Consider the following 26,849-nt stretch of genomic DNA (forward strand, 5'->3'; position numbering starts at 1 on the left):
ATAAAGTACACAATTGGACTTTAAGGGCCAGTCTTATACCATTAAATAGCTTTCAGAGTAACACTTTAAAGTTTACATTCACGTTACCATGTAAAAGATGCACAGTAAAGGAAAAAACTTACCCTTAAGGCTTCCACTCCAGTGAAAAGGAAAGCTACAGTTTAGTACCTTTTTTTCTGAGAGTGCAGTGCATTGGGCAACGAACTACAAAGGACATAAATGAGCTTTGGAAGCACTGAAATATTGGTTTATAATAAACATTATAATAGGACTTTATTGATAATCATTACCATAACAAGGCAATATCATTAGCCTGGCATTTCTCAGAACATCATTGGCATCAAACAAGTCCTTCCAGTCAGAAATCAGTGTCTTAACGACTCTCATTCCCTCACAAAAGCAGCAGCCATATCCCGACAAAAGGGACAGGAAGAAAACAAAATGACACACACCGGCAACAATGACAGAGACGCCCTGGAGTTGTACAACCCCTTGGCTTGTTCACAACATAGACAAGACATTTTATGGCTTTCCAGTCATCTCCCGTTTAGGCGGATGAAAGCGACCTTTGTGTTGTCCAATGAAAATTTTACATTAACCCAAAGGTCTCTGAGTAGATCAAGTCAGACATTACTGATGCACAGTGTTTGGACGCTATCGATATGGAGGTTCATGCTGATGTGGACTGGGCCTATAGAGCTGCTGTAAACGCACCGGTCTGATCGGCCAGCCTGGTAACTGTCCTATCACTCTGAGGCCCACAGGTTGGCCAGGGCATGGATGAGGGGCACCATGCCCTAAAGCCTGCCGCTGTCCTGGGCATGAGTCCAGAGGAGACAAGCTAGTGGCTGAAGCTGAGGACGTAGACAGGGGCACCAGGATGGCCGGCGTGAGGCCGTAACGCACCTGGAAGACGCGAGCCGACCCATGGGAGGTAATGCCGTTGGGCCGGAACTCTTTTGACCCCTGACCCTTTTTCTTCTGCTCTTCCTCCTCTTCCTCTAAGCGCTTGGTCTGCTTCCTCTCAGAGCGGTTGAGCTCCTGGATCTTCTCAACTTGAGCACGGCGGATGTGATACGTCTTCCTGAAGCTCTGGAAGGAATCCAGAAAGCCCTCCAGTGGGACTTGGCCCTCCATGAATCTCTTCAGAAGCTCCTATGGATGTTAAACAACAGATATCAGAGAGCAGGAAGTTAGACAGGATTCACAAGCATGCAGCATTCTTTCACTCATCTTGTTCCAAACCAAGTCTCTTTTTTGGTTATTTTGAGCACAATAATTCCAGTGTAAAAAAAACTGGGGAATTCTCTGTCAACTCAAATATTCACAGGGAACACATTTGTCACTAATGTACTTGTTTCCTGTTTGTCACACCTCAAGAGTTCCTGAACTGGACTCGATACACTAACATGTCTGTACACATAAGTCAGTTGAGTGATCACGGCATGTGAATAATTTAACATGATATTAATGTGTCTACAGGAGATTCTGTTCTAGAGAGCAGGTGGTAGGCCCTTATCCAGCCCAGTATGGGGTAATTAAATTATTGATGATAGCTGTGTCTCCTAGCTGTCTCACTCTGATTTCCACCCTGGTAAACACAATATAGTCTGTATTGAGGCACTGCTCATAGCGAGCCATAAATCAATGGCTTTTGCCATCTGCTCAGATAAAGAGTCTCATCCATTTGGAGCTTGTCTGATCAAAATCAGCCATTCTATTCCATTGCACCATTAGGGTCATATTCAGAATCCAAAAGTTACATCAATATTTACATGGGGAAAGTTATCCCTGTTGAAAGTTTGGTTACGCAGCTGCTTTTTTGGACTGCCCATTCAGATTATGCAAATTTTAATACTGCTCCTCATTCGAGCTGATGTCACACAAGAAATACTGCCTCAAGTACAAAGTCAGAATTGTGCGTAACAGGGACATGCCTCTTCACTCAAACTCCACCCCACTTGTGTACCTCTTTCATAACTTCTGAACAGCACTTAAGTCTGTAGTTACACATGAGGTCTGAATAATGAGCAATTTCAGTATCAAATTCTTACTAAGTACATTTTCCTCAACTCAGAATATAGCTCTGTTAAGGAGAGTAATACCTGCCTTCAGGTTTAAATAACTAATTACTTATTAATTAATTAACTAATTAGCTTATATAAACCTCTCAGAAAGTGACTAATGTGATATAGTCAATATAACTTCATTTATGCTTTTGCATCACTTAATTATATACTGCACAGCTTTGTGTATCTATTTTATAACAAGAGCATGTCTGTCTGCTCCAACAGGAAATCGATGGCTCTAATCCAGCAGGTAAATGGATAGGCCACGGAGACGTTTGCCTCCAACAAAATGCTGCCCGTTTGTACCTGGCTGACAGCAACACCAGGCACAAGGTGACTATCCATTTAGCCTAGCCATCGATCAGAACAGAGCAGCTTAATGACTCGAAGTCTCAGGGCTGTCAGTCAGGCCTTGACAGTGGGCTGAAAAGCAGGATGTTTATTTATGGCCCTTCGATCGATCAGGTGCACACCAGCTGAGAAGCTGGCGAGATCTGACTGTAACAGTGTCATCTGCATATATTGAAGCCATGTTGTACTCAAGAGTTTTTAGCTCCTGTTTAATGGTTTGTGTTGCTTTCATGGATCATAATGAGCAATTTAAGCTAAGCCATAATGGTTTGCTAACTTAATAAGATTCTTTTAATTCGGTTTGGTGCCACACCAGCAGGACAACAATTTCATGCTGCTCAGCAAATGTGTGCATTTTATCCTGCCCATGACTCGATTATAGTTAATATAATAGCATCAGGTTTATGATAATTGGATATCTGACGTTATCATTGGATTGCTTTATGTGCTTTGATCTCTTGGATTCCTAATACAAGGATATTAAATATTGAATATAGTGTGGATCTTTGGAGAGACAAGCAAACAGGTTTTAAAAAAACGAAGCATTCCTTATTGAATACGTGCGTGTGCTCATAACATTAAAAGAAAACCACAGTGAAGGAAGAGTGGCTGCTAGAAATGGATAAAAATAGCACGTTTGATTATATTGCTACACATTGCATTTGCGGTGTACCACAAACTGCCGAACCTGGCTTGCTCATTGGGGATCTAAATCTATATCCGGATTTCTTTAAAGCTACTTTGTGACAATGTCTATTGTCTATCAGGGCTGAATTGTACCTGACTGTATTAATTTGACCAAAACACCCACAAAAAGCTAATTAGAAACCTCTATAAATATAAACATATAATTGTGGCTTGTCAGAGGCAAAGTGTGATTAACTAACTTCTAGTGAAAATAAATACAAGGCCATCTTAATTGATTCTGTAACCATCTCAACTGAGGTAGTACTGTAAATACTATATTCTAAAATTTTATTACTAGTTTTTTAAATCTCTTAACGGCACACCACCTTCATACATCGCCGAATCCCTGATAAACTATGTTCTAAATCGTGTCTTATGATCATCTAGAGCTAGACTTCTCCAAATTCCATTCATGAAACTTAGAAAAGTTGTTCTGAAGCAGTCTTTTGTTTTTAAGCACTGCAGATCTGGAACAAATTAACAATAAACATTCATCAGGCTCCATCCATCACCATTTTAGCTTTTAACTAGATTTTATTACCTGCCTTAATTTTACTGGCACATTTCTTTTACAATAAATTTATATTATCTGTGGTGTATATGTGATGTAGAGGTGCTCTTGTTTTACATCAATAATTGAACTAAATAAAGTAGGCTTCAAAATGGTCCAGTGGTTTTAGTAAAACATCCAGGTATTAACAGTGTTCTGCATCTGACTGGATTTCCCATTAAAATTGCACCACTTCTTAACATTTGTGAGATATTTAGGGCCAGATGTTGCGTACATGATGAGGTGCAGCACTAAACACGACTTCATGTGCCACAAAATGTGTTTGAAATCTGTATACTAAATGGGCTCTATGTGAAGCACACAAATTACAGTTTAAAAACTGCAAAGTGATGGAAATGGTCAACCACTGAGCTAACCAACACCTTGGGACTAAACAGGAAATGCACATTCAGTAACAAAGAGATAAATGTGTTAACAAGGAACAAATAAACAGTGTAGAAGACATTAATATGGCTGATATACTGTATGAAGATATTGAAAAGGATGGGTATGAAAAGAATAAATGACTTCATATAAAAGTGTGTAATTAATCTGGATTCCATTTTTCCTGTGCTCAACTGCGGCTGCAGTAAGATTCAGAAGTGTGTCAAATTTCTTTGCTAGATTTGAGGAAAATTGATGTAAATGTTAGTAATTTGCAGTATGTGCTATGAAAGGTGACAAAAGCAGCCCGTTGGACAAGCAGTAATAAAACACATAGTTTATCTGAATAAATAAGAATAGTTTATTCTTTTCACCAAAGTGCGTAAACTGGATAGTTATATTCGTATGCCAGTTTCGTACAAGGGTTTTAGGACAGAATGCAGCCTAATTATGCCTGGAAATGGAAACAGCTTCGTACATCAGGTTCATAATGTTTCTGAAGATCTTAGCATGCTTTTCTGGGTCACCCTGAGCGCAAAAACAATTTCTGAACAAGTTTTTTTTTCTTTTCCTCCATTTCCACACTGGCGTGTTTAGCATTGCATTGCATAAGTACTGCAAGCCATGCAGTGTTAAGCTGTGAAAACACTGAATTTATTCTTAATTGAGGGGGAGAGGGGGACACTCCTTCTTTTTTCAGCATTATAGGAGGAAGTTAAAAACTGAAGAAAGAGAAGTCAAGATATCCAGTTTACCTCAGATTGCTCCTCAGCATGTGCCACCTCCTCTTGTAGGAGATTCTGAGCCGTCTGTGGACTGCGCATCTGCGTGTGGGTCTCTGAAAGAGCACAAAACATTTCAGCTGTTATTAACACTATGAGCTAAACTGACATTGAGAGGGTTGGCTATGACATGTCCATATTGAGATTGTTGCTATGAAAGAAATACGAGGCACCACTGAGAGCGTGAACACCCAGGACACGGGAACACCAAACATTTCTTTAAAACCAGTCCTGAAGGTTAGCTTTGCACAAACACACTACTGTGTACAAGTGTATAGCTGTGTGCTTGTGCTGTTTGCTGTGTGAGAGTGTCTTTGTAGGGGACAGAGGAAGCAATCACTTTCTGTTAGCTCATCTCCGCTAATAAGTATGGGGGTGGGGGGTGGGGGGTTTTCTCTGGTCCCACAGAGAGTGTTCTCGTGGGGTTACTATAGTGACCAGCCAGTTTAACATGTGCTAATGTCCGAGTCCTTTGGGGGGGATGAGCAAAGACAGTATGTGCTAGTAGCTAAGGAGGGCAAGCGCAGGTCAGCACCATGACACCAACTGGCCTCCATTATGTTCCTTAATTCAAGCCAACTTGTTAGAAATGGAGTTTGGTCAGCAGTAATTTTACGGGTAATTTCACCCTTTCAGGTGCTACTGTGATTTTATTTCTGTCCAGATCAGCAGTTCTATCTCTCTACCCCTGAGAAAATTCCAGCTCAAAATATCCAACAACTCAAGGGTGGGCTGATAATTTTGCTCTTGTGTGGATAGGCGTCTGTGATTTTACAAGCAGATGTTGCCTCTTTTGTTGGGAAACATTTTTTTTGTCTTCTGCTACACGCTCTAGGGTAGTATGCGAGTATGTGAACGTATACTTATGGCAATCAACAAAATGATGTAGCTTTGGAGGAATCTCAGAATGTTATTTCTGTGGGTTGTATTTGGTTCATTTCTATACTGTCTTTACTTTTAGAAGTAAAAAGAAAAAGGACATGATATAAATGATATATTTATATTATAAGGATATAAATGAGATATTTATCTCTAAGCCTCACTCTCTTATCTCTAAAGCCTCACTTTAGGTTGCCACAATAGCATGATTGTATTTTATTGTATTGTACTGCATGTAAATTATATGATCACATTAGAGTACATCTGTGTTTCTATAAAAAAAAAAAAAAAAAAAAAAAACCTGTTAGACCCTGTGTTAATTCATAGCCACCTGGATACCGGAATTTTTCTCATAAAGAAAACATGCAAACATTCTGTCAACAACGTGACCCTCAGAAAAGAATACCTTCCAAATGGGTTGAGGTCTCATCCTCAGCTTGAGAAATCTCCATAAAGATGGAAAATGTTGATGTGATGAACACAAGCACTGCAGGCTGGGAGATATTTAAGCATCTTGCGACATTTAAAGGCCTGATTCACACGCGGTAGAATTCACCAAAACTAATTTGCCTTGCCAGAGGTGTCTCTACTGATAACACCTCATCTTTTCCCTGCCTATATGCGCTCTGTTCTTCTTAAGCCGGCTTTACACAGTATGATTTTTCCCCCTGATTTGGCTTCCACAGACAAAAATCGCACATCTTAGCTGTCAGGAATGAGGCACGTGTTGGATGCAAATGCAGAGTTTATTAAAACACAATCAGCTAACAATCCAAGGGCAAATCCAACAGCATAATAAAAAAAAAACAGACTGATCAGAGCAAAACAAGACTCAAAGTACAGGAACAATACATGGTCAAAACCAGAACAGCAAACATGTACAAAAAGCTTGGAATGCATGGTGGTCTTAGAATGCATAATATGATGTGCTCACCATTTACTGCCTTTGCAGCCAAAGATGGTCTGCAACAAAGTTCTTGCAGTGTCAGAAAAAAAGGATGATATACGATCATGTGAAACTCAAGGGACAGCTACAAATACAATACATGCAATGGCAACACATAAATATAAACATGCTAACGAACAGAAAATTATCCTTATTACATAACTGATCACACTGATTGATGACGTAAGCAGAACTTTCTTTAGTTGCAGGTCAAGAGGATCTTCATCATATAATCTGACAGTCTGTTTCCGCCCGACTTTTATTGGGATCATCTCATACAGTGTGACAAGTCATAATCTTAAAGAATTACAGTAATCGCACAGTCTAAAACAGGCTTTAGATATTATTTCATGCATCACTTTAGAGTGCTTTCCACATTGCATATCCCAGCCTGGTGAAGCGTGTGGCCGTAAAGGGAGTATGAATGGCTTGGCACTTGCGTGACCCTGCTAGCCAGATGTTGGAGTTGTAATGGAAGGTGACAGGCAAAGTAAAACATTCACTTGGGGAGCAGATTTAGGTGACCTACATTCTAGGGAGAACTTGCCCAGTGGGCCCCTTGGGGCTACAGCACTTCACATGGATGGAGGGTGTGTTGGGGGTGGGTACTTTAGAGCCAATAAAACCTAGAGGCTTGTGAGAACCAGGGAAACGAGACCCATAGTGCAAGTCTGTCACAATGGTGTCAAAACTGACCAACACACACAAAAACGAATCAAATCAATACGGTCCCAATCTGTTAATTAAAACGCATAAATGATTGACACGAAGCTGACAAATGCAGATTTTTTACAATCAGGATATGAGCAAGAACCTATAGCATTAACAAGATTGCTGGAATGCTATGGAACGATTGGGACTAATGAGATTATAGGGGGTCTGGAAGCATAAGAGGCTTCTGGAGGACTAAATTATAGGTTCCAAGCTCTATTTGTAGCAAATAAATGGTTCTTATGGTGCGCAAACAAAACCTTCAATAGGAGGCTGAAAAGAAGGAAAAACCACTGGTGAAAACCACCGTGAAGGATTTTTTCCCCTTCTGATTCTTCTCTAATAGTTATCTTCTCTCTGAAAGCATCTTTTCTCTGAGATTTCGTACTCTGGGACTTACTATTTTCTCCATACTAACCGCATAATTTACAGTATTTACAGTTATATGCTCCCAATGGTTAGGTTGGGAGTAAAAATGGTTTTGAAAGGAGCAGTAGTTCCAGTAAGTTTTAAATTAGATGCACAGCTTTAAAAGAATGATCAATCTGAATAGTTTACGGCACTGGAGTCTGATTTTATCTGACCGCAGTCTTTCATTTAAACTAAACACAGCCACACCTGATGGCTGAGATTTAAACAAGTGAAATCTTCTGTAGCTCCTGTTTGGCTGGAATGAAAATCTGAAATCAGACCCGTATCGTTGCCATTAATAATGGACAGTCTTGGTTTAGACATTCCACAAAGCAATAATTTGAGTTTTGTTAAGCTTCTATACACAGGAAAATGAGTCTCATTTTTTGCACACACATCTACATAGACACACACTCAACCCCACATAAATATACACACTTCCTGTCAAAACACCAGAGCAGTGGGTGTCCTCTTGTGGTTTTTGAAGATAAATACCGCCGACTGTTTTGCTCACAAAAGAGGGGGGAAAATGACTTCAGGCACCAGTTTGGACGCTAAAATGAACTTGATTGGCACAAACTCCTTGCTCATGCTCTTGCTTTCACTCACTTCCTGATGAAGGCATTGAGCCGACATCTGTAGCCGGGCAATTTCTCCAGCTCAGCCTCATGAGAGCATTACAGGAGCAGACTGAGTAGAGGCAACGCACATGAGGGCTCTTATACAGCGGCTGTTTGGGGTCAATTTCGGAAACGTTTCCCCTCATCCAAACACATAAATACATGCAAGCTCAAAATGGAGACAGAAATAGAAAAAAGCCTTGAGGGCTACTTAAGGAGATATGCCTACTGCTTATGACAGTGCACATGTTAAGAGACAGTTTTTTAAACATCATTTTGCAAATTTATTATAATTTATTAAGAATTTATTAACGTATAAGTGCCATGTTAACATGTTATGGATGAAAACAGAAATGTTTACTATTTCGTACTGAGAGCCTGAAGACTTACACTTCGTTAATGTTTTATATAATACAATTGTGAACCTGACTAGTGGTTTTAGTTACAGAGTAGTTATCTTAATGTTAGCTAGCTTGGTACTGACCTTCTGAACTAGTTTACACAAAATAATAGCTTAACTTTAGCTAACTTGATAGTAACTTTGGGTACAGGTTTACACAATATAATAACTTAAAGTTAGCTAGCTTGATAATGACCTTGGGTACTGGGTTTACACAGTATAACATCTTACTCTTAGCTAGCTTGATAGTTCTTAGTATTACTAGCAATCACTTAGTCTAGCTACTAAAGTCAAATAGCTACTGCAGGAGGGGTAACATTTTCTAAATAAGTACATGCCAACTGTGCTACACATGTGGTAATGGTATTTGTACCTTGAATATTATCAGCCAGTGTCTTGTTTTAATCAAAACCTACCATAAGCAATAATAACATGCTTAATGAAAGTGGCATAAATGCATATTAATTTAAACATCTTTCTTAAATTTTCACAGTGTTCTTTTTTTTATATAATGTCTCAATTTTTCTTCTTACATTCAGTGTGCTTAAACTCATGTGAACTCTCACCCAATGCTAGCAATGATGAAATAATGTAAAGTATATTATTTCCAGGGACTTGTGCACTTGGGTAGATTTTCAAGGGATGAATTTCAAACGTCTGCGAGGGGCCTCATTCTCCTACTGAGAGCCTAAGCCAAGGCGTGGGGTAGCTCAATAGCCCTAATCCAACTTTGATAACCACCCTGTCTTATTTAAAATACTGAGAGGCAAAAAGCGGGGGACTCAAATCCTGTTAAATATAAACTCTCCCACCAGTGAGAACTAAAGCAAAAAAAAAAACAAAAAAAACCCTCTTTGGTTTAGTCACCAATACCGCTGCTAACAGTATAATATAGTAATATTATCAGTCACAGAAGCTAAAAAGTCCTGTAATATAGCCAAAACCAATAATATAAGCTCATATAATGTTATAGTTTATATTAATGTGTGCAATTATTAAATGAATATAAACACCAATACACTTAATGATGATGATATTGGATTAAAAAAAAAAAATATATATATATATATATATATATATATATAAACTATGTGATCTTTTTTAATAAATATAAAATTGTTAGTGTAAACTGCTGTGGTATAAGAGGAATAAAACACTTCAGGACATGCAGTTATTGTAAAACAATTACTAATCACACCCCATCATTAATTATTTCTTATTTACCTATAACAGTATGCTCCATTGTGTTTTATTCCTTAATTACATATTCTGACTGAGTTTGTGCCAATAAGAGAGCAAAAATTTAGTTTTACCCTACGTATCAATCCACTGGCTTTGCTTGCACTATTATAGCGTATGGTAAGCCAGCTAGAAAGTAGACTGATGTTAATGGTAATATAATAGCTATGCTAACGTTCCTTTGAACCCAGATGAACAATATAATCTGACAGATTTAGTTTTCTACCTTGGGCACTGTTATAATCTCCCTTTGAGTTTCCATTCTTCTTGCTGTAATGAATCTCAGCACAAATCACGAGCTATCAAATGACATGAGTTAGTGTATATTAAGGCTTTTTTTTAAATAAATATATTTACTTTATGTTTCACAGCTTCTACCAAAGCATGGAGTAACACTGGGATCAGTATTTACATCAAATTGGGCTAATTTTGAAAGAAGGCTTTGGGTAAAACAAAGCAAGTGTGCAGGTGGAATAGTAGCCAAGACCTTGTTTTATAGCAAATAATCAGAATGAACTCTAATCAATTTCCACAAACATAGGCAAACAAAGGGAAAGTGTAAGTGCAGACAGTGTATATACCATGTACAGAACTGTTTCTGTTGTAAAATATATTGCAATGATTGGAAGAAGGAAAGGGAGATTATGGAGTGGATAATGTCCATACCAGGGGATGATAAAAAAAAAAAATACAGCAAATCAGAAGTGCGTGCATACCACCGTGCGTTGTTTCCCATGCAAAGACACAGAAGAAAATACATCTTCCTTTTCCAATGCCTAAACTTTTGTGGCTTGTTTCAGCTCTTTTTGTACAGGTTTTGAGATTTAGTTGGGCTTGATATTTTTTGCTGAGACCTGGCAACCCTGAGTGGGATTCATGAAGCCTTATTTGAATGTGAAAGAAGTAGAATGGCCAAATATGTAGGAAGTTCAGTGGTACAATACTGAACTTGTGTGCACTGCTTCCATATCATGTCATGGCCAGAACATCTGTACACAGTTATTGATGCCACTATCTTCCACTTTTGTTGTAAATAGCATCACATTCACCAGTAAGGTTATTCCAAGGTTTTTACAGAGAAATATTATAATCCCACAGATAAAAAGTTAGTGAAACCTTCATCCAGGCTACAGACTGATACTTTTGATTTACTGGAGCTTTCAAACAGAATTTACCCCTTTTCATGCTGCATGATGATTTACATCTCCACCTTATCTAAAGCCCCCCCATATCCCTCCACCTGTTTCGACCTCATTTCTTTATTTTTACATGCTCCAGATGGGTCTGTAGACCAGTCTTTCTACAGACTGTCTTGCTAAAATGGTCAACAACAGGTTTCCCCATGTCCCACAACAGCAGGCCAAGCTGCTATGTCACATTACAAAACTATGACAACTACCTCTGCTTTACAAGCAGAACAAATAGTCTAAAGCATACCAAAGCTGTCACTCTCCAGAGAAAAATGTAGGCCAAGAATGTGCTATTGGAAACATGTGGCGTAGCAGTAGAACAATGTTGTTGAAGATTTTTAAGGAAGCTTATCTGTATGCCAGTGAAGGCGTCAGCAGCCGAGTAACTGTACTATACCAAAAAAAACCCCTGCAAAACACATCGAACAGACAGTTAAGACTCTGGAACTGAACCAGTCTTCATAGCTGTTATTCCCTCTTGACAACTCTGATGTCTGAGCCTGATTATGCAAAGCTCTGAGCCATAAGACAAGGCTTTTCCCTTAGTCATGCAGGGGAATCTAGTCTTTTTCACCCTGTATCTCTCGTTCTGTCACGCTTTTCCTGTAGCTGTGGCAGAATGAGAATCAGATGTTCAGAGTAGGAGGAAGGATCTCTCTCCCACCCATCCTGCCCCAGGCTGCAGCTGGAGAAGCGGGTTCGCGTGTGCAACATGGTGACAGGAAGGTGAACATTCCACCCTTCTTCCATCACTGGCCAGCTGCTCCAAGGGGGAGAGAGAGGAACAGAGGAAGACTCTGTTGATAAAACAGCACTTCTTGAGCTACAAAGATGGCGATGGCGATATGGACTAGTGCACACTAACTCACTATTCCTGTACACTAAGCAACAAGACCTGCACAGTCAAGACCTTTGAGAATCTTGCAAATCTTGGGCCTTGTTCTTTGAACAGCGCTGGAGGTAGTGGTCCAAACAAAGGCCCTTTCAAATGGATCCGCCTAGCCATTTGCGTCTGTAGAATGGTGGGGAGGGGCCTGGGAAAATGTCAACAAATAATTCATATTGGCTTTGTTGAGCTGAGAGCTGGAATGTAGACTCCCTCCTCAAATGGAGATGGAGAGAGTGTTTAAGAAAGGAGGGTGAGAGGTGTTTAAGGATTGTGGTGGGCTGTTGCCGAGGTAGCTCTCCAGGGCTTCTCTATCCTTAATGAGAATTAATGCAGCCAGGAGGAATATGAGTGCATCCAACAGCCTTGAATCATTCATATGCTGGGTGTAAACAGACCAAGCAGACATAAGATAGGAAGGGAGAGACAGACAGAAAAAGAGGGAGCGGGAGATCTTCCTCTGAGGTCCCTGCAGGGCCGTTCTAATTACAGCCTTTTGTTTTCCAGCAAACACCAGTGCAGGCAAGCGGGGCAGTCATCCTGTTCATACCAAGTGTCCAGACCATTGCGGTTTAAACTTGCTGTCTGTTCTTGTGGGTTCTGTTTCATTTGAGTTGGCCCTTGTACTTTGCAATCGAGGTCACCTCGTTCACAGTTTACCATCAGATGTTCTCTAGTTTTCATAAAAACTCCACAAGCTTAAAATTTTATTATCTGATAATCGCCAAGAGGTCCTTACAGTCCAGAGAACAATAATGGGGCGTGAGAACTAGACAAACTAAGATTTTAGCCAAGAGAGGAACATTGTGGAGGAATATAATAATATTTCTCTTTCTCTGGTTAGAATGATTGAGAAAAAAACAACAAATGCAAACTGCTCCCTTAATATCGTGTGGTTCGGTTAGGGCAATGAAATTTGAGCACTTTAAGTCGGCCTGCTCTGGTTAACAGTGGTTATTCCTGGCCCCTGTTGAAAGGAGGCGGGAAAGCCAGGTGGAGACCTGATGACCTCGGCTCACCCTTTGGGACTGAATTACACCACTCCACCCTGGAAGGGGGATCTAGAGGGTGGGCTGTTCTAGTGCTAAGGGATGTATGGATGATCAATTCAGGAAGAGGTCACAATGCCAACAATCATTTGTTCGCCACATGAACGAGGCTGCACCAGACCATCAGGTCATGTTATTATGGAACAATTTCACCTGGCAATGATTAAATATCACTAGCAAAAGCAGGTGCTGAGAGTGTCCGGATGCTATTTTTAACATGGGCTTTGTCAAATGATTAAAATAACGGTGCACTAATGACAACCTTAATTTGAAAAGGTGTGCTGATAACATCTTCCATAAAGGATTTTCCATCTTGGTGAAGACAGCACTGTGTACAGCAGTGCTCACTGCCTCATTACCAATTCACTTTGTTGTTTACCTCTGGAACATGTCCTGAATGTGTATGTATGGATAGAAAGAGGATGGGCTTTAGTGTTTCTAACACAGGGCTCGCTCCAATGAACAGCATTAATGGTAATAAGCTTCACACAAATATACCAACAATCCTAATAATGAAGGAGAGCTTCTGAGGACCAGTGCACAATTAGGTCATACTTTCATCTGTTGTTAGAATTCACCTTGAGTGTACTTTAAAAGGTACCAGAACAACACAATGGTTAACAGTCTTGTGAACTTAGATCCTTGGCATCATAACTTACATACTAAGCACAGTTACTCACCAAGTCTGCTTTGTTTTTCCCTGTAGGAAGCGGTCAGCTTTGCGAGTTCCTCGTACTTAGCAGCCAGCTGAAGTTTACCATTCTGGAGCCGGGGCCGATGTGCAAGGCTTTCTTCTGCGAGACTTCGATTAGTCACTAGCAAGGTTTCCCTCTCTACCTGCAGCTCCTGAAACTGAACACAAATTCCCAGTTAAACCAAGAAAGCCAGGAACAACAGGCAATTCCATCTGTCTTTTTAAGTTTGGACAGGTAGAGTAAGATCATGGGCATGGGACAAAGCCTAATCAGATTTTAAGGTTGGACCCAAAATAGCAAAGAAAACACAAAGTGGGAACAGTAGAAACTAGACAACACTTTTCAAAAAGATTCCACCAGTCAACAATTTTCATTCTTCCTGTTCTTGATTTACATCTCTGATCCACACCTGCACACACTGCATTCCAACTTTGCCATGTCCAAGACTTTTTTTATTGTCCATCAGGACCCCAATAAACCTGCAACAATGCCTTGCCACAGTTCCTCACAGGAGACAGTGTTCAAAGTCTGACTGCAGCAGAGAGGAACTGCTAGCACATAGAGCTCTTGGGTGTTATTTATGTGTATAAGCAGTGTGAGAGGAATCAAACTTGTGTATGCAGTCACAGATGGGTCATAGGGAGATAGGTCATACTATTCATGGTGAAGAAGGCTTGAAAATGAGTAGACAAGTGTTCATGTAACTGCAGACCACCCATGAGCCTGTACAAGCTAGAGGCCTTTTCCTACCATGGCTATCCACCTTGCTGGGTATTGGGCTTGAATTCCAGGTCAAGGCTACAGCGCTGCTCGTGTTTCATAGGGCCAGAGTGAATGCTTTAAAGGGTTTGGCATGGAACCATATAGCTGTAAACTTCAAGCTATAAACCTGGCACTAGATTCAGTTGAGAGGGGTTTAGCTTAATTCCCTTTTCAGGCTTTTGATTTATTTTTATCTAGAGGTTAAATTCATGGAGCTTGATGTTCCTTGTACAAGCAAGTGGAACGGCTGTAAAGAATCATCAAGAAGTAGACAAAGCATCCTAGATACCTCATTCAAAAACAAAAAACTTTCAAAAGCCAATAATCCAACTTACTGCTGTGGGTGCAAATGAATGATTTCCAGATGAAAGACAATTTGGAATATTTAACTCACAAAGGAAGAGCCAAGGCCTGAAGCTGTGGTGGAGACAATATTTAATGAACAACCGCCTCAGACTGCCACGACTCACTCGCTGTAGATCTAATTATAAAACTCCTGTACATGATGGGTTGCTTAACAGTTCAGGACGTCATTTGGTAACTCTGCCCTCTTTGACATTGCCCAAGACCACTAACTCCAGCCCTTTGGGGAACAGAAGAGACAAATCCAAACCTCCAAACCAACGTCCTAATGGAAAGCATTCGCAAAAAGTTCAGCCATCCCGAAAAACCACATTCTCTGCACTAAGCGTAATTGCCCGTGCCAGAGTATGAGGTATGGGTCGTCCTGGAATTTTGTGGAATTTGTGTTTCTTTCCCCTAGTTTATGCCAGAAATATTAAGATGAATCCAGGAGGTGGCCTTAACTACTGGTTTCATGTGCTTCAATATTGCAGAGCCTTACTGTACTTAGCAGAGCATATAAGAGGATTAATGTTCTATTTGCTCGATGAATATGAGAATATTGCCTGTATTGCTATTCCTCAGTATAACTTCAAACACCGCACTGGTATCCCCACTAGATCCATTTCCATTTCAGTATCCATTTTGCTAAGAGGAAAGTGAAACAGCCAAGAAGATTTTCTGCACATTCATACAAACGTGTCATATTTGAGCTGCTTAGGATGACCTAAAAGAGCATCACTGATAAAAAAAATAAATAAATAAAAAAAAACAACTCTTTTGGGGGTTATGTAAGGTTCCTTTTTTTATGAAAACAGCTTCCAACTTCAAACTTTTTTATCACTGCAGGACCATGTACTGCCTTTGTAAATTCCCTGCCTCATAGCACTGACAGTGCAATTCATTGTTGCACCTAATTATCATTAGTATTCTACGTTTTACCCCACACATCAGCACCTGTTTTTCAGACGAACTTAGTGAAACTTCAGAGCACTTAGGTAATCATTTTCTAATTAACGCAAATGCATGGCTTGGAATCAAACACAGACACAGAATCACATGGTTCCTTTCTCTGTCCCTGGGTGTTAACTGATTGAAAATTAAATGTTCAATTTCTGCATAACAAATTGTGCCTTTAGGAGAAAACCCACTGAGTGGAAATTATGTTTGTGTGTCTGGAACAAGCTTTTCTAAAACAAAAAGATTATGGTGGCAAATGTATAAGCATCACACTGTGCTTGCTTACCATTGACAAATGCAAAAACATGAATCAACTGAGTCACCTTAGACAAAACAACCCGCAAGATTGCATGATTTGTTGTGACTGGCGTCACTGAAACAAAGAATGTTTTAAAATGCTTTATACCAAAGCGCTGTTGAATGCCCAGAGGTGTTGATTCATTTTCTGTAACAACAGCTCTGACAGTACCTCTTGCTGGAAGGTATTGAAAATGTGTGCAATTGTTAATACAGTGAAGCGTTCTTTGAGGAGATGTTTATTTAGAACATTTGGAAGGAGTCTCCAGTAACAATCAGAGGTGAAACTGTAACTTTTCTGACACAGGACTTTCTGGTTTCCCGATAACATGCCAAGCTGCATTTATTTTGTCTTATTAAGAAAAAAAGAGAGAGGCTGGTTAGGGAACGACTGTTTATAGCTTTTATAATGTAATCAGAAATTAACTTGTTTGACAAATTTTCGGCAACATTAAACATAACTATAAATGGAAAAAAGTATGATCTGTTGTTCTTTAATAAATAAAAAAATGCTAGCCTGACAAATTGCTGTGATATAAGAGGAACACTTCACGATGATGTTATTGGCAGTAGTAACTCTGCTTCATGCCAGGTGGCATCACACCATCCTGTCGTTGATTATTATCCTATAACAGCATGTTCCAACGTGTTTTATTCCTTACTTGGAGTTCCTTACTGTCCTACATTGGCGTGAGAAAAACCAGCCCACAATTCTGTATGCAAACCCATCATGAGCAGTTATTATTCCCCAATTCTTTGGTTTCACAGTCTAAATAAAAGCCAACCCTGCTCCCATGGAATCCCTCTAGGATTCTCCATCCATTTTAGAGACACCCATACTCTCCACCACTAAATAGCTGTATGAGCCGAGACAGACTTCACATCGAGATGGATCATCTAAACATCTCGAGATCTTTTCGGCAAAAGAGATGACAAAATGACAAATGAATTGGGTAATGAATCTGTTTCCAGAAGAGAAAAAAATAGTTGGCTTCCACTGGGCTTGAGCTATTGTGTGCTGTAAATCTGATCTGCCTTGAACGCTTCTATGTGGCCGATATCACAGCACGTCCATTATGATTGCTGAGAAAACATTATTCATGCCAAATACTTAAGCTAATGAAAGCAGCTTGCTCACTTTCATAGTTTCCACTGCTTCTGATTGGCACAAAGTTGTTAATGTAAGGCACATTTGTGAACATTCTCTTCGTTCTTAATTGTTTTTGGTTGTGACTTTTTTTTTTTCACATGTATGATTATAGATCTACATCTTAACTGTGCTGCCCAAAATAAAGCTATCCAACACTTGAAGTCTAGCACTTATGTCTCCATCACTAAACTAATGAATATTCATTGGAGTGGAAAGAAGGAGCATGTTTTTAAGCTTGATTGTGTATGGTATAGCAGATGATGCATTCAGGTTTTAATTAGGTGCCATACTGGACTAATGAATATTCAGGATTTTGCAGAGAATGATGAAAAGTTTAAAAAGGGGCGTCCAAAGCCTTTGAATTCATTTTAGACATGCATGGTAATTGGTCCTGTTTACAGAGGAACGTTCTAATTAATTCTACTTCAGATACTGTTCAAAGGCATTCACTGATTTCAACTCTTTATTTTGCTTAAGGTACACATTCAAATGATTTAAATATGTTTTACATCCTTTAAGCACAATTAGCTCTCACCTACCAGACTGATTTCTGCAAGGGATTTTTGCACCTTAAACTGAATAAGTTATGTTTGGTATAGGATGTGGTTTTATGCCATGACATTACCAGGGAAACATGCACTGCAAATGGTGTTTCAGAGCCTTACAAAGTCTTCCGTTCCTCTCTTACCTTCTATCACTTGCACTCACTTCCTGAGCGTTTAATACGTCTGCCTGCTGACTTTGCACCATGTGTCATAAATCACCCGGACTCCATAACCATCTGAGCCTCATCCATTTTTTTTTTTGCCATTTCTCAGCCCATTTGAATCCGATCTTGGATAACGAGATCGCAGAGTCAACCACCACTGCTGAATTTCAGAGTCTTTGGAATCCCGAGCATTTGGCCCCTCATCAGAAGACATCACTGGCTTAGACTTAACATTGTGTTTATTCTTTCACTGTTTCCTCTCTTGCTGTGATTCTGACAATCCCAGCACAGCACAGAGTGCAGTCTGAACAGCTCCCAGTATTACCCTAAACAGGAATCAACATGGATTATCCATTTCCTATAGCACATGCCTTCATTTCTGTTTACTCACTTCATGGATACAAAGTCTCAGAAGGCCTTGTGGTTTAGATGATATATAGACCATTAAATGAATAAAGAACTGTTTACCATGGCAGCTTGGTCAAAAAATTTACTGTGTATCCTGTTTATTGGAAATAACTCACTTGGTCTAAAATTCTTTTAGTAGCCTTTCAGCAGCTGTGAGAAAAATGCAGTCGCATCCTTCAGACACTCCAAAGCCATGCTATTTGGGTATTACAGCAAGCTACATAGACCAAACAGTCTGGAAACACACTTTGAAGTCATGTGCTTGGGTGGCAGTCAGATAATAAAGTTGATGTCCTTTGCGCTGGATGGATGGTGGTGTTTTTCCAGTTCTATTGTGTCTGGGGATTTAAATGTCACACGCTCCTAACGGGCCATTTTATATGCATTGTTTAGATGTGCTTGACTTCAGAAACAAACTGACTTGACAAATCAGAAAGCAACTGAGTAACCATACAAACTTGCTATGGCTTAAGTACTCAAATTAATCCTTGGATTTAAATCCAGTTTCCTGGATTTTCTTGGATTAAAATTTGGCTAAATGCAGATTATCAGCAATATTTTAAAACAAACCGTCACTGACTGGCTACTTTTCCAGTAAACCTGTCTTACAGGTAATTCCATCGCATTCTAGGCTATTGTCCCTGAGTTTCTTTACAGGAAATGTTACATGAAGACATCAGATGATTGAAGGAAATCTCCACCCTAAAATACATTAAATGTGTTTTTATTGAAATATTGGTCCTGTATATAATATTGTATAGGAAGAAAAACATTCAACATCTTAAACATAAAGGATAACAGTTAGGTTTTGCTGTTAGCTCCTAAGAACCACATAACGAGAACTTGTTTCCTCATGCACATTATCCAGCAATCATATTAATAAAAAAATCGAATGTACTGTAGAAGTAATTGAGACTTTATTGCAAACAATGGATTCAAAGTTACAGAATGCAATGCAGCTATATGACACAGTCGCACTGAGTTACGGGAGAGACTCGGCTCGGCTAGTTGGCAAACTACGAGATGACAAGTGTGATGCCATTGATGGTGGGTTTAGCATGAAAGTTGAAGCTTAGGAAGCTGATCTATTTGAGCAGAGGTGAGAGAGCTAAACAGATCAAAGGACTAACGTGCTGTCACATCGGTCTCTTTAAGTAGACATGAAGTGAGAAATGGGCTAAATGCCACTGGCGCCACTATCAGCAGGTAAAACGGCATTGTGGGTAATGTAAGAAACCAGTGAAATAAATCAACTCATTACAAAACAAATGTTGTATGCCATTAAAGTTAATTATAAAAAAATTCATATGCAAGTCATTCAGGGTGCATTTTTCTTTTAAGGACAGTTTCACAGAGACTGAATCTCTCTGCCTGCTGCCCTGCGTTGCTTTCAGACTATATTTTGTTGTTCCGAACCACACACATTTGTGTAATACTTTCATCATCAGCCTGAGCACCAGAGGCAGCTGGTTACCATTGTCGCCTGGCAATGAGGTTTGTAGATAAAATGGAAAACTGTGTGTTCTGCTCCCTGGCAATGCTTTTTATGTTTTACTATCAAAATGTCACAAAGACAGCAAGAACGACAATGGCACATATTGCGTTTGAGCTCACACTGGGAACTGGGAGAGAATGTGAGTTGCAGGCATATAAAAATTTTAAAGAAGACAGCACAGACAGCTGTATTGGTCACTTCACTTGTAACCATTTCAGGCCATCATTTATAGTTTGATCTTTTTGTCTTTCAGAGCACAAACCCTGAGTTGTTGTTGTTGTTTTTTTTTACTTTGAACTATTGTTTGCTGCACTATTATGTTTCTATTCTATTTGTGCTTTAATATTTTTTTTATTCACCTATATTTCTAGTCTTCTGTGATTGACCATGATAACCCTTTGCCTGCCATCTTTGTGCAAATGGTAACTTTCCAACAGTTTAACAAAATATACATCATACGTAGCAGATTAGTCCAGACTCTTTTCATACCAATAGCAGTCTAGGTAAATGAAATCCGACAGTTTTTATACTATACTACAGTTTACACAAACCAGACTCCAGAATACAGTTTTCTAGTTTCTAGCTTTGCTTCCTTTGTGTTTTTAAGGGTGCATTTACATCTGTTAGTCACTTTGTCTAGTCCGAACTTGTGTGATTTCTCATGTTTTCCTTTTTGCTCTGATTTTGTTTTACAATGCACAAATTTAAACCAAAAAAAATCATTTATGAGGCGCTTGTGGAAAGAGGCAGGGCAAGGAAAGTTTGCTAAAGGCCTTTGACTTATTAGGTACTTCCTTTAGGACTGAATCATTGGAACTGCAATTGAACAGCACTAGGAATTGGTGAGAAGCAGCCTGAGAACTCTTCTTGCAAATAGTTTCGGTCTTGGTGACTTTGCTCTTGAGTATGATAGCTGTATTTACACCTGCCCAAACACAATGCACCAGAGAGTAAACACACCAGGATTCAATTTAAAAAGCCTAAAGCGCACTAAACAAGCTTTCACACCAACCAACCAAACAAACTCAGCTTTAAGGTCAAACAGACCTGGATCTATCCCACAAGATCTACTGTGAAGTAAGACATAAAACACAAAGAGGGGTGCTGTTACAGGAAAATGTGATGCAGCCTGATGTGAAGATTGTTACACCCCAAAGTAGATTATTTTCCAATAACAACACGTCCCATTTATTTTATTTCTCTTTTATACCACAGGAGCCAGCCTCACTTTTTCTCTCTCCCTTGAAGTTATTAAGACACAAAATGCAGCTTGTCATGTTACCAAGAAACTGCAACTCGCTCCATCATCAAGATTTGTCCCAAAAACTTTTTCACCCAGATGTTACAGCAGATGTTTTCTCTGACTGACTATGCTGACACTGGAGACTCCTTCCATAACTGCTAAATAAACATCTAATGAATTAGTATGAATGCATTAATATAAACCTGTGATTTGCCTCATAGCTGGCACTATTATCTGAACTGCTGTTTTAGAAAATTAATCCAGACCTTTTCAGCCAATCAGATTTGAGACTTTAACAGCGGTGTGGTATAAAGCATTATAAGTGATGAGAAATCTGAATGTGAATTTAATAGCTGGGGATCGAATCTGCACACGTCTGATTCTACTCATCAGTTAAAATTATAGGCTGCTTCAACCCACAACGAGACCTGACTCAGTAACTAAATCGAAACAAAGAGACGATGCCGATTTCCTCGAGCAGAGTCTGTTTCAATAAAGCTGGTGTCACTGTGTCTGCACTTCCTGGAGTTGTCAAGTCAATATGCATCCACAGTCCAATTTATCAACACATTTTTGCACCACTTGCTGAAAGTGCAGACACAGCAACACCTACTTTAATAAAACTGAGAAACTCTGGTCAAGGAAATGAATATCATCACCGGTATATTTTCGTCTGGAGCTCTATTTACGGAGGGTGAAATATCACTTTCGAGGGTTTTAGTGTGAAATGTCACATTAAACAACAAACAATATTTGTAACGTCATGTCTATTATGTTTCGCTTTCACAAGCAGACTTTCATTTCTTATTGAGAGGTATGCAACGCACATTGTAGGCTAACATCTGACATAGCTATTATATAAATGTGTGAGTTTATGCAAGAATATATACCATAAATGTGATTGTTTGTAAGGGCAATTGGCAGTTTGTATATACATTGCTAGCCAAATCAGCTTACTGGCTACAGTAATGTTGGCTGATCAGGTCAAGCTACAAGCTCCTTAGTTGGCTATAAACACTTAATGTGAATTTTAAGTCATTGTAAGCCTTATGATCAGTAGCCCAAAGCCTGAACCACTGTACCACCACTTCCTACATAACAAACTCACAGCACGATAAAGTGTATTATTAACTATTTATGACACTATCATGTAACATATTTCATTAAATCAACAAGTAACTTAAATAATAAACCAAAATATTTAACACAGCAAAATGAAAAGGTCTAACAAGAGTCAGTGCAGTTTATGGAAGAAGGGAAGAATGAGACATTGGCAATACTGTGATTGTGATATATTAACGATGACACATTTCTGCAGTGCAGACCTCACTAAAATGTTGATCCTGGTTACGGCTTTGCATGTCAAAAATGAAAATATGTTACGCCGACCACTGCATGTGACTTGGAAACACGAAATGTCCTGTGCTGTGTTTAAAATAGACAAAATGAACAAAGAAAATGAAAAGGAAATCTGTATTCTTATAAGAGCAACAAAAACAACATCCATCTTGGTTGGCAATATGCACCACAAGCACTTGAACTCATTCCAAGTATGAATTACAAGTCAAAGTCGTAAATGTGAGTTTTATGAGGAGCACATGAATGCAGCAGTACGTGTGTTGTTGGGGGGTGGGAGGGTGGACTAGGGGCATTTGCCAAATTCTTCAGGACTCTGTTAAGATTATAAAGTGTGTCCTTTATTTACTTCAGAGTTACCAGAAAACAGGCTCTCATTCATCTCCGCTGCTAAAAGCGGACGAATGGGAGCTTTGCATACTTGAATAGTGTTTCAAGACAACAATGCCAGGTAATGTACACGGTAAAGCTAAACCCTCTCAGGCAAGGACCCTCATCCGTCTCACTGAGCTGTTACAGCAGTCTCTGAGCGGTTGCCCTTGGAGACCTTTGCGCGCTAATGAATTTAGGCGTCGCGACTCAGCTCACGCATCATGCATCACTCGACCACAATGAGGCTCGAGCGCCAAAGCAAGGTCACGTGACCATCCACGGCCCCCCGGCTGGTCAGCAGCGATAAACTTTCAGCAGGGACGGAGCACATTTACTCACAGGAAACATGTTAAAAGATAATGTTCCCTACGCTTTGAATATGCACTCAGGCTAATGGCTGCCAAAAGATTTAGTGTTTAGAGATGCCAAAAAAAGACTGCATGCACTTTGTTTTGAATTATAGGTTATCAGTGGTGCTGGGGAATGAATGGCCACAACATGGCATTAGTGTGGCTTAAGAGTTGCACTATTATTATTATTATTATGCTATTATTAAAATACATGTAGTGTTACGATTATGATTTAAATCAGCTACATATGATTCTTCAAGGCATAGACCTCTCAGAGACATAACAGTCAGTTGGGGTGGCAACTGGAAAGGCAAGGGTATAACAGGGTGGCAGGTGTCATATCAAGGGTGACACTTGCCACCCTAGTATACGCAAGTAGCCATGGCCTGGACGATGGCTAATGAAAATGCAAATTAGTAGCGCAAATAGTGCTAAAAACAGTTTTTGCCCAAGATTTGCCTTCACTTCAGTAGATAATATCATTTGGATAGTGTAGATTTGAACTGTCTTGTGTTCATCCCAGGACTCTTATTCACAATATACTCAAACTGAACATCTGCTCAACACATTTAGTACTGTTTGACTTTATAGTATATAGTTGTAGAAGAGTAATGATTTACAATCCCATTATCCAGTGTCACCCAGAAGAGGATGGGTTCTTGTTAAGCTTTCTTTCTTATGTTGTCTCAGGGAGTTTTTCTTGCAACTGTCACCGCAGGCATACTCCTTATGCAGACAGCAAGCTAACGTTGGCCCACCGTCTATTTTGAGTGGCTACGTTGACCCTCCCTATACAACTATACAACACTGGGCCAATGTTGATAAAAGAGCACTTTTTTTATAACAATTGGCAAGGTGGATTTAAAGGGGGCTGAAAGTCTGTTGCTTCTGGTGGCACAACAGGCAAAATTAAGTTGCGTCAATGCTTGGGCAAACAAAACTGACCCAACAGAATTGCTGACATTTCCTCAGTGATGGGCCACCATTTGTGATGTGGATTTAAAGGTGGCTGAAAGTCTGCCAGCACTGGTAGCCCAACAGAATGGCTGACATTGACCCAGTGTCAGTTTCTACCTGGATAGGGATCTAAATGTTTGTAAAGCTGCTTTGTGATAAACAACAGTGCTATACAAATAAAATTTAATTCAACTGAAACTGAATTCATTGCCCAGGTATCCCTCCGTGTTTGTGTGTTCGACCAAGCAATTACTCTAAGAACAGATGTCACGCTTCTAAAGTCTAATACTAAGTGATTTGACATTTATTGGTCGTAGCCATTAGAGCTGTGCCATTTCATATCAACCGTGATATTCCGGTACAATTCCTCCCCATGATTCCTCCCCAGCTTCCTGCGTTATATGGAAATGGTTCAGATACAGAAGATCAGATGTGAATCAGAGAGCTCTCAAGACTGTATTCTGAGACTTGTGGCCAAAAAGATAGTGTTGAATGTTACTATTTTTATATCACCATTTATATCGTTACCGCAAAAAATATCATGAAATATTGTGATATAGTTGTAAGTCTATATCGCCCATCCCTAGCAGCCAAAATATGAAATTGATGGTGGACATGATGAGAAGTGCCATGCCTTGCTGTCAAAGTCCATTTGTCAAAATCAGTAAGCAGAGTTCAGATTCAGTTGCAATGTGATTACAACCTGATAATCCGTGAAAAGTCTTTGCGTTGAAATGCAACTCGGGTTCAAACTTTAAACACTTCATTAGACTGGGATTAATTCCTTAATGCGCGGTAACGATTATTACGCAATAAAACCTGAGATGCTAATCTGAGATAGTACATTAAAGCACCTATCTGTTGAGCTGGAAGCACTGTGGCATTTTGGAACTGCACTGGAAAATCTGTGCCTGAAACACTACGAGCGCTTATTAGCGATGCCAGCCACGCCGCAGAGAAAACGACACGGGTACGTCGTAAATCCGGCAGTGCGGGAGAATGCGGGTTTGGACGCCGGTACAGCAAACATCTGGCCGTCAAACATCTGGGCGGTCAAAAAGAAGCATGAATGGTAGAACAAAAATAAAGAGAAAGAGGGAGAGAGAGAGACAGAGAGACAGAGAGAGGGAAAGCGCGCGCACCAGTGCAGCCTTCACGTCGTAATTCCAAATCCGAAATATCTCACCTTCTCACTAAGGCGCACGATCTTGTCCATTTTTGTTTCATCTTGAAGAAGCTCCCGTAGTTCACTAGTGCTAAGGACCCTGTACCCGTCCGGGCAAGAGTTCACTTCCCTCTTCTGGGACATTGTCGTCCCCGTTTAAAAGAAAAAACGAATTAGAGCACTCGGGTTAGCATTTCGCTCGTGCAAGGCGCCGAGTGTAACCGAGCCGCGCTGCAGGAGCAGAGAGCAGAGAGCAGATCAGGAGCAGGCGGAGGAGGTCTCATCGGTATGAAGGCACACCACTGTTTAGAGACAATGCAATAGGATATCACACGTTTGCACTTGTGGTGTAAGACTTTCTTTGGCCACAAGAGGGCGAACAACTTGTACGTGTCCAATGACTGCCACCTTATTTTAAACACGCCTAACCAGCACCTACACTGACTGGCCGGTTTAACAGGTACTCTGTAGGTGTAGAAGTAGTGACTGTAGACCACCTGTTGCTCTGCACAATTTGTCAGCCTCCATCTACCTCATCCATCAAGGGAAAGGGCTCAGAGGTCCATGACTGGGCATGTTATTTTATGGTTTTACTGCAATTTTTGAATTTGAATGTATAATTTGAATTTGTATGTATAAATGATTTTTTTTATTATTATTATTTTTTTGTAGAAGTTTGCAGAAGTTGTTTTCGGTCTATGTTAGACTATGTAAAATAGAAAAACATTATTTTTGTGTCAGGAACAGATATAAAAAAAAAACAATAAAAAATGTAATTATTATTTTTTTTATTGTCAAAAACAGCAGATACTAAATCTGTGTTGCGGTGTGGTCTATGAGATAAGCCCCAGACAGCTGGCGTCCCCCGTGCAGCTCTTGGCTCCTTGCATTTGATTTGTTCTTTTGTCGATGTTGTTGTTGTTATTGTTGCTGCTGCTGTTGTTGCTGTTGTTGCTGCTGCTGTTGTTGTTGTTGTTGCTGTTGATGCTGCTGTTGTTACTAGTGTTGCTGCTGCTGCTTTTGTTATTGTTGTTGCTGCTTTTGTTATTGTTGTTGCTGCTGCTGCTGCTGTTGTTGTTGCTGTTGTTGTTGTTGCTGTTGCTGCTGCTTTTGTTATTGTTGTTGCTGCTTTTGTTATTGTTGTTGCTGCTGCTGCTGCTGCTGCTGTTGTTGCTGTTGTTGTTGTTGCTGTTGCTGCTGCTGTTGTTGTTGCTGTTGTTGTTGCTGCTGCTGCTGCTTTTGTTATTGTTGTTGCTGCTGCAGTTGTTGCTGCTGCTTTTGTTATTGTTGTTGTTGCTGCTGCTGTTGTTGCTGTTGTTGCTGCTGCTGTTGTTGCTGTTGTTGTTGTTGCTGCTGCTGCTGTTGCTGCTGCTGTTGTTGTTGCTGTTGTTGTTGCTGCTGCTGCTGCTTTTGTTATTGTTGTTGCTGCTGCAG

General features: G+C 39.9%; 1 protein-coding gene across 2 annotated transcripts; it reads right to left on the minus strand.

The window, feature by feature from the left end:
* Positions 1-254: 254 nt before the first annotated feature.
* On the minus strand, positions 255-25,737 carry vps37d (VPS37D subunit of ESCRT-I). 2 transcript variants are annotated; one of them, XM_026921590.3, is made up of 4 exons: positions 25,437-25,737; positions 13,835-14,006; positions 4,797-4,879; positions 255-1,155 (listed from the first exon to the last, which is right to left on the minus strand). In XM_026921590.3, the coding sequence occupies exons 1-4, from the start codon at positions 25,557-25,559 to the stop codon at positions 655-657; spliced, it is 879 nt and encodes a 292-aa protein (XP_026777391.1). In that variant the 5' UTR covers positions 25,560-25,737; the 3' UTR covers positions 255-654. The 2 variants fall into 2 exon arrangements, with proteins under 2 accessions (XP_026777391.1, XP_034156792.1); XM_034300901.2 differs by lacking the exon at positions 25,437-25,737 and adding an exon at positions 14,259-14,882.
* Between the last annotated feature and the right edge of the window lie 1,112 nt (positions 25,738-26,849).

This window comes from Pangasianodon hypophthalmus, chromosome 27 (assembly GCF_027358585.1).
Source record: "Pangasianodon hypophthalmus isolate fPanHyp1 chromosome 27, fPanHyp1.pri, whole genome shotgun sequence".
Classification (NCBI taxonomy): domain Eukaryota; kingdom Metazoa; phylum Chordata; class Actinopteri; order Siluriformes; family Pangasiidae; genus Pangasianodon; species Pangasianodon hypophthalmus.